A 20,691-nucleotide genomic window follows, 5' to 3' on the forward strand; every position below is an offset into this window, starting at 1 on the left:
CGGTCCAGTTTAAGAACCCATTGTGGCCCTCGAGTCAAAAAGTTTGCCCACCCCTGCTCCAGAGAGGAGAGAGGGGCTAGAAATGGAGTTAATCATCCATCATGCCTACCGAAGAAAGCCTCTGTAAAATTCCAACAGTATGGGGTTCAAAGAGCTTACAGGTAAGCAAACACATGCACACTCGGAGCCTGATGTACCCCAACTCCATGGGACAGGCATTCCTGAGCCCCGGAACCTCCCAGACCCTACCCTCTGCATCTCTTCATCTGTATATTCATGTGTATACTCTATTGTGGCCTTTAATAAACTGGCAAACGTGTTTCCCTGAGTTTTATGAGACGCTCTAGCAAATTAATTGAAACCGGGGTGGGGAGGGGGGGCCTGATTTGTAGCCAAGTCGGACAGAAGCTGTGGATAACCTGGGGACCTACTGCTTGTGATTGGCATCTGAAGTGGGTTGGGTAGGAGCAGTCTTGTGGGACTGAGCGCTTAACCTATGGGGTTGTCACTATCAAGTAGATAGCCTTAGGATTGAGTGAAATCACAGGACATCAGCGGGCATTACAGAGAACTGCTTGGTGTGGGGAACCTCTCACCCCCCAGCCAGGGTCAGAACTGTTGTGAGTGTGTGGGAGTGTCAAAGTGAAGGAGACACAAAGGTGGGGAAACTGGAGTTTTCCTAATACAGACATGTATTTCAGAGGGTTTCATGAATTTCTCTTGCCATTGCCCATTCTGAAACACTTGGGAGAGACTAAGTACCTATTGGTGATGAGGGGTTTTTCCATATATTGTGACCATCAAGGTAGGCTGTATAATTCGCATTTTATAGATGGGAACCTGAGACTTGGTGGAATGACCTATCATTATGGCCAAAGTTGCAGGGTAAACCAAGAAGACAGCCCCTTCGCCTGGCTCCCTCCTCTGCTATGTGTTAGGGGTCATAACATTCACGGCATGAAGGACGAGAAAAATGAGATAATGGAGGAGTACGAGTACCTCGCCCAGTGCCCAGGCACGGAAGGTGCTCAGTGCCGTTCAGCTTTCTTATTCCTCTGCAAGCATGAGTCACCCATGGGCCAAAAGGCCTCCCCTCCCAGGCCTGGGGCTAATTTCTAACGAGCCGTCTGCAAGCGTCTCTCCCTTCCTTGTGGCCACCTGTGCACACTGTGAACAGCTGGCTGGTGGGAGGGAGGCTGTGGCTTGTGGGTTAGTTCTTTTTTACACAAAACAAATGAAGCACAAAGCAAACCAAAATGAAAAGCACCCTGGCCTGGCAGGCAGGAGATGGGTGTGATCCTAGGGAAGCCGCCAGCAGGGAGCAGGCGCTCGGGGTAGCTGCTTGCATGACGTTACTGTAAGCTGTGACCGTGGCATGTCACCTGATCCCCTGGGCCTCATAGTCCTCTGTAATATGAGGTGGTAAACTCAAATGCCTAGACCACCCCCAGGCCTGACATTCTAGGATTCTAAGCTACACCCTAGATACATTTATTGGTTTAATTAATAGGAGTTCCATTTAACAAGAATGCTCATTGCACCTTCTGACTTCAGGGGCTTGCTCACATCTGCCAGCAGAGCCTGGTAGCTTGCTTAGGAGGTCCTACAGGACTGGGGAGAGGGAGCAGCCGGGAGCACAGATGGAAATCAGTTTTCCTAAACCAGGAGGCCAAGCCAAGCACCCGTATAGTTCTGCCCTATCTCCAGCCACCACGGGAGGCCTGGTCTCCTGGGTGAGGTGCCCACGAGGGTCCTGGACAAAATAAGGCCACAAGCCCCACCTTCCTCCCCCTCAGGAACACGCAATCGCAATTGGCCTGGGCTTCCCTCCAGGATCCCTGTGCTAAGTGGAGAAGGTCCAGAAGGCCTGCAGAGCAGGGTGGGGAACTGGAGTTGATCCCAGCAGGGCTGAGCTCCCTGAACAACCCTGGGAACCTGGCTTCGGGGGCTGGCATGAAAGTGGGTGGCACAGCCCTGACATACAAAAGTTGGTCAGAAGACTAAAAAAATGACGGAAGGAAGGAAGGAAGGAAGGAAGGAAGGAAGGAAGGAAGGAAGGAAGGGAAGGAAAGGGAAATGGGTAGATGAGATATATATGGATGGATGTGTGGATGACAAATGAGTGGATGGATGGGTGGATGAAGGATGAATAAATAAATAAATAAATAAATAAATAAATAAATAAATAAACTGTAAACTACAGAAAAGGTTAGGATAGTAAAGGATTCACTTCTTCTGAAAGAAAGCCCAGCAACATCTCTTTTCTCCTAGAGAAGGGAAAAGAGCTCATGGTCATCTGGACCATCTGGGAGGGAATGTGTCAGACTGAGTCTGTGTCATGAACAAAAGTCAGAACTCTTCAGAGAGAGCCACTTGGTGTCCGTGCTTCTTGTACCCCCAGGACGACCTACCTGGTGCTGCGGCAGGGATCTTAAAAATCACATATTTTGTCTTCCCCTTGTCCACAATGGATGTGCCTATGTTGAGAACATTTCCAGCCGAATCATAATGAGGATGTGCTGTTGCCATATTTATACCCACATATTTACGATAATCAACCTGAAAAATATGACAGGCACCTGGTTTTAAAAAGAAGAGAAGTTGAAATCCTATGAATAGCTGACTGATTCTAGGTTCAAAGAGATGAAGGCTAGTTCTGCACATTGTCTCATCTGAAAATAAGGCAGACTTCACCTTTCAAGAGAAGGTTTATTCTTGTGAACTGATATAACCTCATGGGGGGCCTCTACAGCAAATAGGTTGCAGGGGGTTAGTGAGCCCTGTGTTTTCTGTGGCAGTTTTTCAGATCCTGCTTCCTGGCCCTGTCGGGGGTCCTCAGAGTGAATACAGGACACCTCACCACAGAGAGCTCTCAGCAATGACCTGTGCAGAGAGGCAGCCATAGTGCTAATTTTGGCCACGGCTCTGTGTCATTCTGCTGAAGTCATTTAAACCATCTCCTTTTGCATTCCACAGAGGCAGAAATCTCCAGGCCTCTCTCATAGGATTATTCTGGGAATGGAGAGGTTACAAAAACATTTGTTCAGCCCTGCCCAATGTGGCAAAGTGATAGAGTGTCGGCCTGTGCACCAAAGGGTGGCAGGAGGCAACCAATCCATGTGTCTCTCTCACATCAATGTTTCTCTCTCTCTCTCTCTCTCTCTCTCTCTCTCTCTCTCTCTCTCTCTCTCTCTCTCTCTCTCTTCTCCTCCCTCCCTTCCTCCCTGCCCCTTTCCATTCTCTCTAAAATCAATGGAAAAAATATCCTTGGGTGAGGAGTAATAAAAAATATACACATAAGACAAAAAAAAAAGGTGGTCAAAGCAAATTCAACTAGCAAGCTCAATAATGGCCCACTCTGAACAAGCCGCAGCTGTAAAACAATGAGGTGGCCTGGGAACTTGCTGTATGCCCTTCCTCCCCAGGACAGCACAGCCCCCCGCTAAAAGTCAGGCAATCCTCTGTTCAAGTAATACTCCTTTCTCTCCTAGGATTTCCTCTCTGCGACTTTGTGGAACTCATACATCAGTTAGACCTATGCCACCTCGCTTAAAAAGAGCTGGATATAATTTCACAGCTAAGAAAAGCACTCCTTTTAACAGACCATTAAAATGTATGATTAAGTCATTGAGGCTTTGAACGGCCAGCTGGAAAAAAATTGAAAGTGGGTCTATTGATTTTGACAAAAATGTTGACTTGATTCGGCCCAGAAAAGGTATCTGCTTGGGCATTTATTTTTGTACTCTTGCTCTCTGTCTAATGCCTCCCTCTTCAGGTCAATACAAGGTAGGGCCACTGCGATTCCTGGGAGGTCCAGCATAGCCATTCACTTAGACACTCACTGAGCTACCACTCAGAGCCAAGAATTATGGACTCTATTAAAGGTTGAGTTGTGGTCTTCCAAAAAGATATGTTGAAGTCCTAACTCATGGTGCCTGTATTTAGAAATGGGGTCTTTGTAGATGTAATCAAGTTAAAATGAAGTCATGCTAGATTAGGGTGGCCTTCATCCAATGATCTATATCCTTAGAAGGGACTAGAGCAGGGGTGGGCAAACTTTTTGACTCGAGGGCCACAATGGGTTCTTAAACTGGACCAGAGGGCCGGAACAAAAGCATGGATGGAGTGTTTGTGTGAACTAATATAAATTCAAAGTAAACATCATTACATAAAAGGGTACAGTCTTTTTTTCTTTTTTTAGTTTTATTCATTTCAAACGGGCCGGATCCGGCCCGCGGGCCGTAGTTTGCCCATGGCTGGACTAGAGTGATACATCCTATCTATCAGTCAAGGAACACCAGGGATTGCTGGCAACCACCAGAAGCTGGAAGAGGCAAGGAATGATCCTCCCCTAGAGAACACTGTCCTCCTTCAGAGAGAACATGGCTCTATGGCACCTTGATTTCAGACTTTCGGCCCTCAGAACTGTGAGAGAACAAATTTCTATTGTTTTAGGCCACCTGGTTTGTGGCGCTTGCTAAGGTAGCCCTAGGAACGAAAACAGCCACAAAAATGAAAAAACACAGTCCCAGCCCTAAAAAAGCTTAGAATCTAGTGTAAATGCCACGAGTTCTTGCAGTCCACATGGCCTCCCCTTAAGGGATTCCTGTCTTGAGTCAAAAACTGATGCTCATTGTAAATTCAGTGATACCTTTTCCAGAGTTTCCAGAGTCTGTGGGTTGATTTTCCTGATGTAATTGGTCTCCGTGGTCACATAGACGTCTTCTCCACACTTCATGAAGTTAATCAGGCAGTTGTCTGTGAAATCTGGGATGGTGTGGGACAAGTAGGTAAAAGCTCTGGGGAAGAAAGCAAATGTATGGGTCAGTGGCTGGGTCTACCCAGCTGGAAAATTCTGCTTGAGATGATTGTAGTTTTCTTAACACTTAAAATGTGCTACTTCAACTTAAGGCAGAAAAAGTGCTGAGTCCCAAAATGTCACTTGAGGACTCAGATATCAAGTGGCCAAAGGTACCACCATAATGAATAAACTAAGGAGTGACAATCAGCTGGACAACATGGCCACCAACTGAGCCCTTTGGGCTCTCAAAAATCCAAAGGTCTCCCGCACCAAAGCCAGAAAGAACTAGTGGGTTATTCTGAAGATTTTAAAGAAGCTCTATAGAAACCATACATGTACCCATAATGGTCCCTAAAGACTAGCAAAACAACTAATCTTTGCTTTTGGCAGGAATGTGAGTCCACACTGGTTACCTCAAATTTGTCCAGGAAATGAGTTGTTGTTGTTGTTTTTTAAAGAAAGCAAACTAATTTTAAGTTAAGAACCCATAACTAATTTGATCATAAGGCAAACTCAAAAAAGTTAAGGGATAAATGGGGATAGAACGAGACTTGACTTGGGGTGGTAAACATACTACAATATACAGATAATGTATTATAGAATTGTATGCCTGAAACTTGTATACTTTTATTAATCAACATCATCCCAATAAAATCAATTAAAAAAAAAGAAAAAGAAAAAAGGCAAACCCAAAGCAGAAAAAAAGGATCCTGGATTCCTGTATTGGTTAGTGCTCCCCCTACTGGCAAGTAATATAACAGCAAGGATGCCCCAAAGGTGGTTTTATATTCATTCCCTCCCCTCCCCTTTTCTTTGCTGCCTCTTCCCCCTCCTGCAAATGTGAGTTTAGAGCAATTCTGGAAAAGCAGAAGCCATCATCCATCTCTGGGCCCCTCTACCCCTAACGCATTTCATAATTCTTTTATAATATATAACGGGTACCAGGAAGGGGATACTGACAGCAAGCCCGATTCCGTGGCCAACAATTTAATTGTTAAATATGTAATACATTCATACGCATCATAACCCAGATGATTTAAAATATATACAACTAAAAATCTTCCCCTACCCTTTTCTCCCATTTGCCAGTTTCCCACCTCCTTTATGCATCTTTCCAGTTTCTTTTTGCATGTACAAGCAAAATAAATCTATATTTCTTCCTGCCTTTTTACACAAAATATAGCATATTTCTTGCTCTTTAAATTATTTATTGATTTCAGAGAAAGGAAGGGGGGAAGAAGGGAGGGAGAGAGAGGAAGGGAGAGAGAGAGAGAGAGAGAGAGACAGAGAGACAGAGAGACAGAGACAGAGACATCAATTTGTGGTTCCACTTATTTATGCATTCATTGGTTGATTCTTATATGTGCCCTGACCAGGGATCAAACCCACAACCTTGGAATATTGGATGACACTCTAACCAACCGAACTACCCGGCCAGGACTTTTGCTATTTATATACCTTGATTTTTTTAACTTAATATATCTTAGAAATCCTCCCATTTGATACATAGGAAACATCCTTTTTTTTTTTTTTTTTTTTTTTACTTCTGCCTGGTACTTTTTTTTTTTTTTTTTGTAGTTTTACTGTTAGTAATCTAACCATTCCTCTGTTGATGAACATTTGGGTTATTTTCAGTTCCTCATTATAACAAATAATGCAGCCATGAATAACCTTGTGCATTTATCATTTCAGCAGGAACAAGTATGCCTCTGGACTGAAGGGAATGTGCATTTGCAATTTTGATAGATACTTTCAAATTGCTCTCCCACCAGCCATGTGGGAGAATACCTAATAATCTGTCAGTTGCTCTTTGCCTCTCTTGCTATCAGTGACCAAAAATTGCATAGCGAAGACAGGCCAAGGCCAGTCACGTGACATTTTCATCTCCCCTAAAGACCATCGTCAGAGCAGCAAACGCTGGTTGTTTTGACCATCAAGGACATCATAAAGCATGACCAGATTAAAAATGGACAGTTACTTGGACAATAGGTTTTTGCTGGGGTCTGGATAGGCCATTGTTCCAAACTCTGACACCACAATCCTGTTTGCCTCCATATTGGCGTTGTAGGTATCACTTCTCAGGTATCTGCTCCTGTAACAGACTTCACCTGAAAGAGAAGAAGCAGAATCATCGCAGGCTAACACCTTCACCAGGCTTTCACGTTGATTTCAGCCATCCCAGGGGTTTTACGGGGGGATATTAGGGTGAGCATGATAGGCATGAGCTTTACCCCTGAGGAGATGCAAGTCTCCACATGGATATGAATCCTTGCTCCATCATCTACCAGCCATGCACTTGACCTTGTGTCACATGCAGGCTTAGCCCCCTTCACTGTGACATGAGGATCCTGATACCTTTCTCACAGAATTACTTTGGCATTTAAGGCCTGTATAGCACTTGGCATATAGTAGGTGCTCAATAAAAGCTACCTATGCTATTGAGATGCAGAGTAGAGTGGACAAGGCTTTGGGCCATTGTCACACATTGATAACTGACGACTGCTGAAATTCTGGATTGTCAGACAAAATCCTGGAGGCAGAAGGATCAGTTAGGGCTTGGTGAGGCTACACACACTGGTCTTTAACCAAATGCTACACAGAACCTGCTCTAGGGACATCCTAGTCTCCCCTTGAACTGGCCTGTTCTTTCCTGGCTTCTCTCTGAGAGTCACCACCCACAGGCACTGGCTAAGGTGCTTTGGCCCTGTGGTGCTTTACTTAAAATGTTGAATTCTGTTTACTTGAAATGCAAACACCCAATCCAGGCGGCCCATTTCATGTAAACAACCAGCCCCAGAGCACGGAGCACTTGGAGTCACAGGAAAATGTCTCTGGAATTGCTCAAGGCTGACATTAAAGAAGGAGTCACCCCCCACCCCACCCCACCCCACCCCCACTCCTGGAAGAGTCCAATTAGCCACATTCCTTTTAAAGCAGCGGTTCTCAACCTGTTGGTCGCGACCCCTTTGGGGGTCAAAAGACCCTTTCACAGGGGTCGCCTAAGACCATCGGAAAACACATATATAATTACATATTGTTTTTGTGATTAATCACTATGCTTTAATTATGTTCAATTTGTAACAATGAAAACACATCCTGCATATCAGATATTTACATTATGATTCATAACAGTAGCAAAATTACAGTTATGAAGTAGCAATGAAAATAATTTTATGGTTGGGGGTCACAACATGAGGAATTGTATTAAAGGGTCACAGTATTAGGAAGGTTGAGAACCACTGTTCTAAAGGAAAACAAGTAAACAGTCTCCTGCTTGGAATCTTCTATAATAAGATCTGGTTTCGGGGGAGGGGAATGGCTATACACACACACACACACACACACACACACACGCGTGTGTGTGTGTGTGTGTGTGTGTGTATGTTGGTCAGCTAACTTTCCAAAGGTTTAACAATCCTTGGAGCTATAACAATTGAAAAAGCTTGCAAAGGCTAAATTCTCAAGATCTCTCTTGTCTGTAAATCTTGGCAACTCTGGTTCTTAGAATTCCCATGTTCCAATCCTCATGGGACAACTTTGACTCTTATAAGAAAATTATTGACTATATTGTTGAGGGAGACCTGGATTCATGCATCTCTATGCCTGCTTTATGAAATGCCTTATTTTGAAATCATTTTATTTTATTTTATTTTTTTTTTATTTAATTAAATCTTTATTGTTCAGATTATTACATTTGTTCCTCTTTTTTTCCCCCCCATAACTCCCCTCCTCCCAGTTCCCGCCCCACCCTCCGCCCTCACTCCCCACCCACTGTCCTCATCCATAGGTGCACGGTTTTTGTCCAGTCTCTTCCCGCATCTCCCACACCCCTTCCCCCCCCAGGAATAGTCAGTCCATTCCCTTTCTATGTCCCTGATTCTATTATAATCACCAGTTCATTCTGTTCATCAGATTATTTATTCACTTGATTCTTAGAATCACTTGTTGATAGATGCATATTTGTTGTTCATAATTTGTATCTTTACCTTTTTCTTCCTCTTCCTCTTCTTAAAGGATACCTTTCAGCATTTCATATAATCCTGGTTTGGTGGTGATGAACTCCTTTAGCTTTTCCTTATCTGTGAAGCTCTTTATCTGACCTTCAATTCTGAATGATAGCTTTGCTGGATAAAGTAATCTTGGTTGTAGGTTCTTGGTATTCATCACTTTGAATATTTCTTGCCACTCCCTTCTGGCCTGCAAAGTTTCTGTTGAGAAATCAGCTGACAGTCGTATGGGTATTCCCTTGTAGGTAACTGAGTTTCTTTCTCTTGCTGTTTTTAAGATTCTCTCTTTATCTTTTGCTCTTGGCATTTTAATTATGATGTGTCTTGGTGTGGTCCTCTTTGGATTCCTTTTGTTTGGGGTTCTCCCCGCTTCTTGGACCTGTAAGTCCATTTCTTTCACCAGGTGGGGGAAGTTTTCTGCCATTATTTCTTCAAATAGGTTTTCAATATCTTGGTCTCTCTCATCTTCTGGCACCCCTATAATTCTGATGTTGGTACGCTTGAAGCTGTCCCAGAGGCTCCTTACACTATCCTCGCATTTTTGGATTCTTTTTTCATTTTGCTTTTCCAGTTGGGTGTTTTTTGCTTCCTCGCATTTCAAATCATTGACTTGATTCTTGCGCTCCTCTGGTCTGCTGTCGGGAGTCTGTATAATATTCGTTATTTCAGTCCGTGTATGCTTAATTTCTAGTTGGTTCCCCATCATAACATCGAGGGTCTCATTAGTTTTCTTGTAGATCTCATTAAGTTTATCGGTGGCTTCTAAACAGTTCTTGAGAGACCTTAAAAGTGTGGTTCTGAACTCTATATCTTCCATTGACAATTTTGTCCTGTTTCTTTGTCTCCGCATTTTGTTATGCTTCCTTGGTGCACCCCCTAGTGGTCTTTGTGCGCAGTCTTATAGTTAAACCTTGATTGTTGTAGCTAATACCAGGGAGGGTTTGACCTCCAGGCCAAGTGGCTATGAGAATCAGCTGTGTCTGCAGTGAGAGAACTTCTGTCCTCTAGGGAGGTGCTAATCTAGCCTTTGCCTGAGGCTATCCAGCAAATGCCTCTGTGCAGGGCTTGGGCGGGGCAGGTCGCACAGGATCAACAGGGTGGGCTGGAGAGAGCAGTTATGGCGACTCTCAGTCCTGTCCCCAGGGGCTCTGCCTCTCTGAGTCCCAGCACCAGCTGCAAACCTCGGAGAGAAAGCTGCACTCGCTCTGACCGAAGCCAGACAGTCCCGCCTCTCCCGTTTGAGTCTGGGTCCCTAAAGACTCGCCTGTATCTGGAGCTCAGATTCTGCGACTCCCTCCCGATTGAAAACGCCAACCACGCCCTCTGCCACCAGCCCGCTCCGCGCACTCCGCACCTCAGAATTTGACTTCAGCACTGCGCCTCCTCTGAGTGTCCGTATGTGTTTCTCTTTCCTCCTAGTTGTAGGACTTCCACTCAGCCAGCCTTCCTGTGGTTCTGGGTGATGTCCGTTTCGTTTTTTAGTTTCACTTTTGAAGTAGTTGTTCAAGGCAGCAAACTCCGGCGTTAACCTATGCCGCCATCTTGGTTCTGCAAATCTTTGTTTTTTTAAAGCATTTCTTCTCAGGCCTCTGCTGAAGGCCACACGTCATTTTTCTGTCTTTTTGTTTTCTTGCTCCAAAGTCTTATTGGTTTGGCACTAACATAGGTTCTCCATGATGGCTGTATACTAGAATCACCTGGTGCTTTTAAAAATTTCAAGAGTCTGAGCCCCACCTCATAGCACCCTGATAAGCTTGGGTGGGTGGGGCTGGGCAGCCAGGCTGGAGGTCCTCGGTGGAGGCATTTTCCAAACCTCTGTATGCTCAGGGTCATCTGGGAAACATTTTAGAAACATGCTAGAAACAGATGCTTTGGCCCTACTTTCAGGATTATGAATCTCTGAAGGTGGTGGTGGTGGCGGTATATGTGTGTGTGTGTGTGTTTGTAGCTTTAATTAGCATCCCAGGGGGTTCCAGTGCAGGAGGTTCACAAACCACCTTTTGAGAAAAACTGACTTTGTGTTCTCTACAAATCCAAGAACCCCACTTGCCCTGTGCATGCCCTCTTGAGTCCTGTATAGTATACTTATCACTTTGGGTTTGTATTTCTATTGTTAGACAATGGGGAGCCATTGAGAGTTCTAGAGGAGAGGAGAGGAGGCCAGGCTGTGCCACACCAACACTGACCATCTGGCAGGCCCAAGAGGACTGGGCTGGGGAGATGGGGAGGGATGGTAGCTGGCAGGATGGGGTAATGGGGGCAGAACTGAATAATGATTGGGAGTTGGGATTCTGGATTTAGAGAGTATTGGGTTTATATCTGACCACCACCACATTTTAGCTGTGTGCATTTGGACAAGAATCTTGGCCTTTCTGGCCTTAGACTCTCACTATAAAATTGAGATAATAACAGTAGTACCTACTTCAGAAACTATAGTGAGGGCTGAGGTGTGAATGGGCATGAAGCACTTAGGCCAGTGGCCAGCAAGCACTTCTTGTAGTGAGTACTGAAGAGATGGGTGGGAAAGGATTGCTTCCTTCTACCAAAACAATCTTTACTTTATTTGTGTCATTTCAGCTCCATAAAGAGTTTTAAAGTGCCTCTCTTTAAAGGGCAAGAACAGGACAAGGGAAGTAACTGGGTGTTCTCTCCATACTTCCCATTTTCCACCCAGTTTCAGATTATGAATAAAACTGTCTTTCATGCTACTGTATTATATCTATTCTAATTGTTTAACTTTATTACTGTTGCACCATTTATACAATTATATCATTTCAATGCATCCATGTGTAGTGTGATGTTTTGACATCTTAAAATACCTTTCTGGCTGGGGAGAGACTGTCCCTCCCTAGACTAGCCAATTCTTAGAGGTAGCAATGGGCCCAGGATGTCTTTGATATGCAAACTAATTCAGAATCAGATGGAAGACAGGAGGTTCTATCTGGTTCTTACACCCCAGGAGCGAATATTCCTCTGCCTTAACCATCGCAGGGCTAGGTGCCAGGCAACTAAAGACCACCACCATAGCCCAAAGTCCATTGAATTATTCATAATGAGCCAATCCTGCTCTGTCTTGCCTTTCCCTCGAAACCGCAATAAAGGCCGTGGCCTAAGCATTTTCCCTGTCCTGTCTTCTGCCTCCTGACCACCCTGGTGTTTTCCTATGTGGCCTTGCGTGATGTACTTTGCCTCCTGTCCCTAGGACCTGTAAGTATAATAACCTTTGTTTCCTGAGCTTCTCTGTGTCTCCTCTTGTGGTCACACCTGTCTGACCATCTCATAAAAGGATATAAAATAACTTCTTACCTTTGACAATGAATTTTTAGTTTGAAAACCTACTAGAAGCTTTTGAAATCCTGAACAGCATGGGATAACTTTGGTCGTTTGCTTATTTATCCCATGCTTCCATAAGACAGCCATGGCTCGGCCACTCCCTGCTGGTTCCCTTGTCCCTGGGAGTCTCTATGGAAGGATGCCAGAGCTACTGCTTGGTAAGCTGTGAGGGGGCCACTTAAGCAACCTGCTATTTCTCAGGTATGGGTGTGTGTGTGTGTGTGTGTGTGTGTGTGTGTGTGTGTGTGAGGGGGATGGCTGCAAACTAAACTCCAGACAACACGAGTTGAGACCTCAGCCCAACCTGGATAAGTCACTCAACCTCTCGAAAGTTTCCATTTCTGCACCTGCAAAGAGGGGACCAGAACACCTCCTACAGCATCAACATGAGCACCAGACATGGCCACAGAGGACCTGGCAGGCTGGTGAGGCAGAGCCTCACAGAAAGGAAGCCACCTTTTATGCACCTCAGCCAGCACAGTATTTATTCCCCCCAGAACCATTGGTGACTTCTGTCTAGTAAAGGAGGAGATTGTTAGAGCTTGGGGCTATCAGGAAATATGGAACCACCCTCTCTGCAGCTCAGTCTGAGTCAAATGTCTAAGTTTTTGCAAACAGAGCTCATGGTTTTCACAAATAGTATCTCCATTCCTGAAACGTTTGAACAAATAGCTGGCATAAAGTCAATAATTGCTGACTGGCTTGGAAGAAATAATAGTTATGCAAAAATAATTGTTAATGCTTATTGAGCATGGATTATATGCCGGATATTATACAAAGCTCCTTACACATATTAATGCCTTTAAATTCCACAGCAACTCTATGAGATATTTGGCCAAGGTCACACAACATAGGTGCATGTTAGCTAGGATGGTGGAGCTGGGATTCAAACCCAGAAATAGTGATGATGGTTTTTAATCTACTGAGCGTCTCCCAGGTGTCAGGCCCTTGCTAGTCATCTATACTTCTAAGCATCACAACAGCAATCAGGGGAGGATGATTATGCTCTTTTCACTGCTGAGGCCAAGGGAGATGAGTGACCACAGATTGCCCAGCCTAAAGCACAGGGGTTAAAGAAAAAGTTCACCGAGCTGAAGTTCTTAAACATGAATTTTCCCACCATGTGCCCCTGAGCTTATTAAAGCCTCATGCAAGCCATCCTGGGCCTCTTGGAGAACTCAGCTCATGCTACTGTGACATAAACCAGCCAGTGGCCAACAGCAAAGAGTTTACCCTCCACTTTTTGTTGTTGTTAATCCTCACCTGAGGATATTTTTCCATTGATTTTTAGAGAGTGGAAGGGAGAGGAAGAAACACAGAGAGAGAAACATCGATGTGTGAGAGACACATTGATTGGTTGCCTCCACACATGGTCTCCAACCAGGGTGGGGGATCAAGCCTGCAACTGAGGTATGTGCCCTTAACGGGAATTGAACCCGGGACCCTGCGGTCTGTGGGTAGACGCTGTATCTACTGAGCCAAACCTGCTAGGGCTACAATCCACTTCTTGAGCCAGTACCCTGAAATCAGAATTTCGCCTTATCGGTGGCACTCCCTACTTTCTGCCCTATATTCTGTGTCCACTCAGGGAGAGCTACTGAATGTATTACTTGAGTGACATGGCTCTCCTGAGCAATACATTCGACTTTGATCTTTTCAGCTCTGTACTCCCCCTATTTTGATTTGATGCATGTTTGATTCCAAAGCCTGTAATCTTCTGCCTGTGGTTGCCCACCTTATTGAGAATACATATTATTTTGCAAGTTGAACTCTTTGAAAAAGAACCTTGGCCACCTTTTCAGGGAGGTTTATGCTTATGGTGGGCTGAATAATCACCTCCCCAAGAGGTCCATGTCCTAGTCCCTGGAACTGTGAATATGTTCCCTGACAGGGCAAAAGAGACTTCATATATATAATTAAGGTAATTACTTAATTACTTTGAGAGTGATGGTGATCCTGGATTATCTGATGTGCTCAATGTCATTATAAAGATCCTTATAAGAGGGAGATAAGGAGGTTAGAGTCAGAGAAGGATATGTGATTACAGAATCAGAGAGACAGAAACAGAGAAAGAGAGAGAGGTAGCTTTGAAGAGGAAGATGGGACCATAAGCCAAGGAATGCTGGTAGCTTCTGAAGATGGATAAGACAAGAAAGTGAATTATCTCCTAGAGCCCTGAAAGAATGCAGCTCTGCCAACACCTCGATTTTAGCCCAGTGAAATCCATTTTAGACTCCCAACTTCCAGAACTATAAAAAAAATTTAATTTGTATTATTTGAAGCTACTAAATTCATGGTCATTTGTTACATCATATAGAAAACTAATATAGTGCTTTTACCATCTCTAATTGTGAAGCTGTGGAGCAAGGCTAGGCCATCAAACCAATGGTTGTATCTGGTCTCCCCCACAGTGTGCTTCCCAGGCCCATTTCGAAGCAGTGTTCCCTGTAGCCAGGTTGGGATCTTGCCTGTTAAGAGAAAGAATGTTTAGTTTCCAGTTTCCATGTCTAAACCAAAAAGCTAGGAGAAATGACCATGGAAAGGAATTGAGGTCATACCACTCACTACATCCATTCATTTACCTAGCAGTCATTTCCAGAAAGTGTGTCATATGCCTGATATGGTGCCATCCCTGAGGAGACCAAGAAGAAGAGGCATCGCCCCTGTCCTTAAGTTGTTCTCTGTCCATTGAGAGACAGAGACAGAAGAATGAACAGACAGTCAAAATGAACTGTGCTAAAGGCAATGCAAGATGCAGCCAGGGGGTGAGGGGAGTACAGTACGGTGAGAGCTGCTTCCTAGGGGAAGCAACTTGGATGAGACTGGAGGGAAAGTTGCCTGAGGAAATAACATTTTAGAGCTGTGCAATCCAGTATGGTAGTAGCCTCCAGCCCCCTGTGGCGATTAAACACTTAAAGTGTGGCTAGTCCAAACTGAAATGTGCTGTAAGTATAAAATATACACCGGGTTTCAGGGACTATGAAAAAATACAAAATATTGCATTAGCAATTTTTAAAATATTGATTACATGTCAAACTGGTCATATTTTGGATATGTTTGGTGTGCAAAATAAAATATACTACTACAATTAACTTCACCTGTTTCTTTTTACTTTTCTGAATGTGGATATTATTAAACTGAAAATTGCACATATGGCATGCATTATATTTCTATTGGACAGCACTGCTCCAAAGATAGAGTACTGTAGCGGATGGTGTTGGTCCCCACCCACATCCCCTGAGGGCTTTGTTCTCCTGCTGGGAGCTGCTCTGCTCATGTGCTGGACAAGCTGACGACGCTCTATCCACTGAGCCAAACCGGTCAGGGCTGGACTGTAATTTGAGTGAGAACATCATAAGTATTGAGGTTAGAGAGGTAAACAGGGGCCAAGTGACAAAGGTCAACAAGACCATACTCCAAGGGCTTTGATTTTATGTTCAGAAGAATGGGACACTTTTGACGGTTATAACAGAGAATAATAGGATCAGACTTTTTTAAATCCTTACCTGAGGATATGCTTACTGATTTTAGAGAGAAAGGGAGGGGGAGAAAGAGAGAAGAAACATTAATGTGAGAGAGAACATCTGCAGGTTGTTTTCCACATGCACCCAAACCAGGGATCAAACCTGCAACCTCTGGGTGTTCGGGATGATGTTCCAATCAGCTGAGCCACATTGGCCAGGGCAGGATCAGATTTTTTTCTTTTTGACATTACAAAAAAATATATGTTTTTATTGTTTTAGAAAGAGAGGAAGGGAGAGAGAGAGATAGAAACATAGATGAGAGAGAAGCATCGATCACCTTGCCTTCTGCACACCACCCACTGGGGATTGAGTCTGCAACCTGGGCATGTGCTGGCCTGGAATTGAACTGTGACCTCCTGATTCACAGGTCGCCATTCAACCACTAAGGCATGCTGACCGGGCTGCAATTTTTTTTTTAATTCTTTATTGTTTAAAGTACTACATGAGTCTTCTTTTTATCCCATTGACCTCTCCTTTGCCACCCCCACCCCCAAGCACAAGCCCTCACCCCCCTACTGTCTGTGTTGATTAGTTTTGCTCATATGCATGCATACAAGTCCTTTGTTTGATCTCTTACCCCCCTCACCCCACTCCCACCTTCCTTCATAGGTTGTATAGTCTGTTTGATACTTCTGTGTCTCTGGCTCTATTTTTGTTCATCAGTTTGTTGTTCATTATATTACACAAATGAGTGAGATCATGTGATATTTATCTTTCTCTGACTGGCTTATTTCGCTTAGCATAATGCTCTCTAGTTCCATCCATGCTGTTTCAAATAGTAAGAATTCCTTCTTTTTTACAGCAGCGTAGAATTCCATTGTGTAGATGTACCACAGTTTTCTAATCCACTCGTCTGCTGATGGGTGCAATTTTTTTTTTATTCAGAAAATTCACACAACATAAGATCCACCATTTTGAAGTGTATAATTCAGGAGTTTTTAGTATATTTCCAATATTGTGCAACCATCACCACTATCTAATTCCAGAATATTTCCATCACCCCCCAAAAGAAGCTCTGTACCCACACATTAGTCATTCCCACTCCCCAGCCCCAGTCCCTGGGCAACCACTGATCTACTTGTTGTCTTTAAGGATCTGCCTCTTCTGAACATCTCATATCAATGAAATATGCTCAGATTTAGGATTTTGAAAGTTGTCTCTGGCTGTGCTATGGAGTGTGGACAGCAAAGAGACTTGGATGACAGAACTGATAGGACTCTGAATTGGACTAAATACAGAGGAAAGGTCTGAGACAACCAAGATGGCGGCATAGGTAAACACCTGAACTTGCTGCCGCACACAACCACATTAAAACTACAACTAAAAGACAAAACGAATATCATCCAGAACCACGGGAAGACTGGCTGAGTGGAAATTCTACAACTAGAAGGAAAGAGAAAAGCACATTGAGTTCGGTAGGAGGAGTGGAGGTGTGGAAGTGTGGAGGTACAGAGACGTGCGTGAAAGGGGCTGTTGTCTTCAATCGGGTGGGAGATACAAGCTCCCAACTGCTCTGAACTCCAGTTCTGGGCAAGAATTTGGGGACCCAGACTCATATGGAGAGAAACTATACTGTCTGGCATTGGGCCAGAATGTGAGGGCAACTTTCTCGCAGAGGTGCTTGCAGTGTTCACTGTTCCTACACAGGGCCGCGGGACACAGACCCCGGGACCTCTCCAAGGCAGAGCAGACTGGTAGCCATTGTAGTTTGCTCCGCCCTGGTGACTCCCTGATACCCCGCACCACCCAATTTACAACCCCACCCAAGCTGTGAGCAGAGGCTTTTGCATACAAATGGCCTGGCCTTTCTCCGCCTAAAAACCTGTTAAACTGTAGCTGGGTCAGAGAATCCCAGAGCTTCCAAAAGAAGGCCTAAGGCTCATCAGCAGCCTGCATTCCTTCACAGCTGTGCCTCATCTGGGCACCTCCAAACCCCAAACAAACAGGAGGAATCTGCAGATCTCTCTGTAGTTCCTGCTGGGTGGCCTCAGGCAGTGGCTGACTTTGTACCTCTTTGGAGATTCAAGAGCCAGTCTACCCAGTGGTCAGAGTGAGACAATCCAGATTACAACTCTTCCCATCCATAAGAGACACACTCAAGGGGGCAGACTCAGTGAGCTCCGAAGCCCCACTGAAGCAAATCCTGCCCCGTAAGGGTGTCTCCAGCATGGAAGTTCTCCCATTGTAGACACAACTAGTCCTCACAGTCAATTGACTTGGAGGTCAATTCCTCCTAGGGATACTAACAGCAATCAAGGCATAACTACAACAAGAGTGTGCACACAGCCCACAAAGGGGTGTACCAAGAGTGTCCATCTCAGGTAATTAGGGAGGCTGAGCCACTGGGCCCTATAGGACACCTAGCACACAAAGCCGCTCTATCAACACAGGGAAGCAGCCAAAATGTGGAGACAAAGAAACAGGTCACAAATGACAGAAATGGAGGAAAGCAAACTACTGGATATAGAGTTCAAAACCACGATTATAAGGTTACTCAGAATCTTCTAGAAACCTCCGAGAAATATAGTGAGACCCTCAAGGATATGAAAAAGGATCAATTAGAAATTAAGCATACACTGACTGAAATAAAGAATAATATACAGCCCTGGCTGGTTTGGCTCACTAGATAGAGCGTCAGCCTGGGGACTGAAGGGTCCCAGGTTCGATCCCGGTCAAGGGCATGTACCTTGGTTGCGGGCACATCCCCAGTAGGGGGGGTGTACAGGAGGCAGCTGATTGATGTTTCTCTCTCATCGATGTTTCTAACTCTCTATCCCTCTCCCTTCCTCTCTGTAAAAAAAATCAATAAAATATATTTTAAAAATTAAAAAAGAGAGAATAATATACAGAGATCCAATAGCAGACTAGAGGATCCCAAGAATCAAGTCAAAGATTTGAAATACAAAGAAGCAAAAAACACCCACCGGAAAAGCAAAAGGAAAAAAGAATACAAAAATATGAAGACAGTGCAAGGAGCCTCTGGGACAACTTCAAGCATACCAACATCCAAATTATAGGGGTGCCAGAAGAAGAGAGAGAGCAAGATACTGAAAACCAATTTGAAGAAAGAATGACAGAAAACTTTCCCTACCTGGTGAAAGAAATAGACTTACAAGTTCAGGAAGCACAGAGAACCCCAGACAAAAGGAATCCAAAGAGGACCACACCAAAACACATCATAATTAAAATGCCAAGGGCAAAAGACAAAGAGAGAATCTTAAAAGCAGCAAGAGAAAAACAGTCAGTTACCTACAAGGGAGTACCCATATGACTGTCAGCTGATTTCTCAACAGAAGCCATACAGGTCAGAAGGGAGTGGCAAGAAATATTCAAAATGATGACTAGCAAGAACCTACAACCAAGATTACTCTACCCAGCAAAGCTATCATTTAGAATTGAAGGTCAGATAAAGAGCTTCACAGATAAGAAAAAGCTAAAGGAGTTCATCACTGCCAAACCAGTATTATATGAAATGCTGAAGGATATTCTTTAAGAAAAGGAAGAAGAAGAAAAATGTAAAGATAAAAATTATGAACAACAAAGTGACAACAAATACATATCTATCAACAAGTGAATCTAAAAATCAAGTGAATAAAAAAATCTGATGAACAGAATAAACTGGTGAATAGAATCAAATCAGGGGCATAGAAAGGGAGTGGACTGACAATTCTCAGGGGGAAGGGGGTGTGGGGGTGTGGGAAGAGACTAGACAAAAATCGTACACATATATAGACGAGGACAGTGCGGGGAGGATAAGGGCAGGGGGTGGTGTGGGAACTGAGTGGAGGGGAGCTATGTGGGGAAAAAGAGGAACAACTGTAATAATCTAAACAATAAAGATTTATTTTAAAAAAAATAAGGAGGAAAGGGGAGGGGAAAAAAGCCAGGTAAGTCTCTTCCCTTGGGACACTAAGTCCCCTTGGGGGGACTATTCAGAGAGACCCAGGATGAAGGAGCAGGTGAGAGGTGAATTGGAGCATAGAGTTAATGTCATAGATACATAGGAACAACATTTATTGAGCACTATGCAATTTCCAAGGCAAATTCTCAGATGAAAAGCTCCAATCTGACCTTCCTCATAAAGAATGCTCACTGTTTTCCTCTCCTCACGTAAAACATCCAGTTAATTTCTCCAAAGATGAACTTTGAACATGAGCTGCCCCACATGCTGTTCCCAGAACACAGAGCAAAAGACAAGCTGGGGATCTGAGAGTTCAGACCCAGTCACTAGCCTGTATGTAGAATCTAAACAAGACGGTACCAGAAAGTCAAGTTGCAATGCAGAAGAGGAGAAAGCCAGAGAAATAAAGGAGACACAAGGAATGGGTCTTTTGGCTCTGCAGGCACTCCATGCCCAAACCACCCCTGTGGTATCTGGGAGGACACCACATCAGGTTCCCCATGCCTTCGGGTGAGCACATGCAGGAGTGGGAACTCGCCCCACTTCTCACACCACTTTGAAATTAATTCAGGATACACACATTTGCACAAATACAGCACCCAGTTGGAATGGGCCACATTTTGCAGAATAATCCCGTTGTATACCAGTATATGCCAGATGCAGCATTCCTGGGACTTTTCTCCTGGAAATAGTGAGGACAGTTCCCTCTCTATTAACCGAGTTATAATATACAAAAGCACACCTAGATTGTCACAGAGAATGTGTCTGGTTTATGGGTCATTTTTTCCCAGGTACTGTTTTCCAGAAATAACTTTAAAAAGCAGAAAAAAGCATACATCTAAACATCAGAGGAGCCAATCATTTATACAAAACACTCACCTGTCACTTTGGCCCTCACAGGCTCTGGTTGTTCTTTCTTATTTCTGCCAAATAGTACCTCCATCGCACAGGCCCCAAGGGAGAGTGGCATTGACAGTGAGCAGAAGCTCCTCTGTGTTCAAGGCAACTGCTCCCTGGCTCCTCCTTGCGCCTCCGGCAGCTTCCCTTCTGGTGTGCCCTGTTTCTCCCTTGGCTTTTCCCTCTCTGAGTGCCTGGTATCTCTTCACCTACCAGGGGGAAGCTGCA

The 20,691-nt window shown here is 44.3% G+C and overlaps 1 protein-coding gene across 2 annotated transcripts in view; it reads right to left on the bottom strand.

The window, feature by feature from the left end:
• The window catches only part of BCO1 (beta-carotene oxygenase 1), a 41,812-nt gene extending 21,121 nt beyond the window's left edge, over nucleotides 1-20,691 (bottom strand). The window contains exons 1-5 of one of the 2 annotated variants that reach the window (XM_036346902.1): nucleotides 20,446-20,691; nucleotides 14,481-14,609; nucleotides 6,780-6,909; nucleotides 4,652-4,799; nucleotides 2,412-2,559 (exon numbers count right to left, since the gene is read on the bottom strand). In XM_036346902.1, coding sequence (XP_036202795.1) covers nucleotides 2,412-2,559; nucleotides 4,652-4,799; nucleotides 6,780-6,909; nucleotides 14,481-14,609; nucleotides 20,446-20,536 — 646 coding nt within the window. In that variant the 5' untranslated portion in view covers nucleotides 20,537-20,691. The remainder of the gene's footprint in view (nucleotides 1-2,411; nucleotides 2,560-4,651; nucleotides 4,800-6,779; nucleotides 6,910-14,480; nucleotides 14,610-20,445) is intronic. The other variant, XM_036346904.1, reaches the window with a different exon arrangement.

The sequence above is a fragment of the Myotis myotis genome, unplaced genomic scaffold, assembly GCF_014108235.1.
Source record: "Myotis myotis isolate mMyoMyo1 unplaced genomic scaffold, mMyoMyo1.p scaffold_m19_p_19, whole genome shotgun sequence".
Lineage (NCBI taxonomy): Eukaryota > Metazoa > Chordata > Mammalia > Chiroptera > Vespertilionidae > Myotis > Myotis myotis.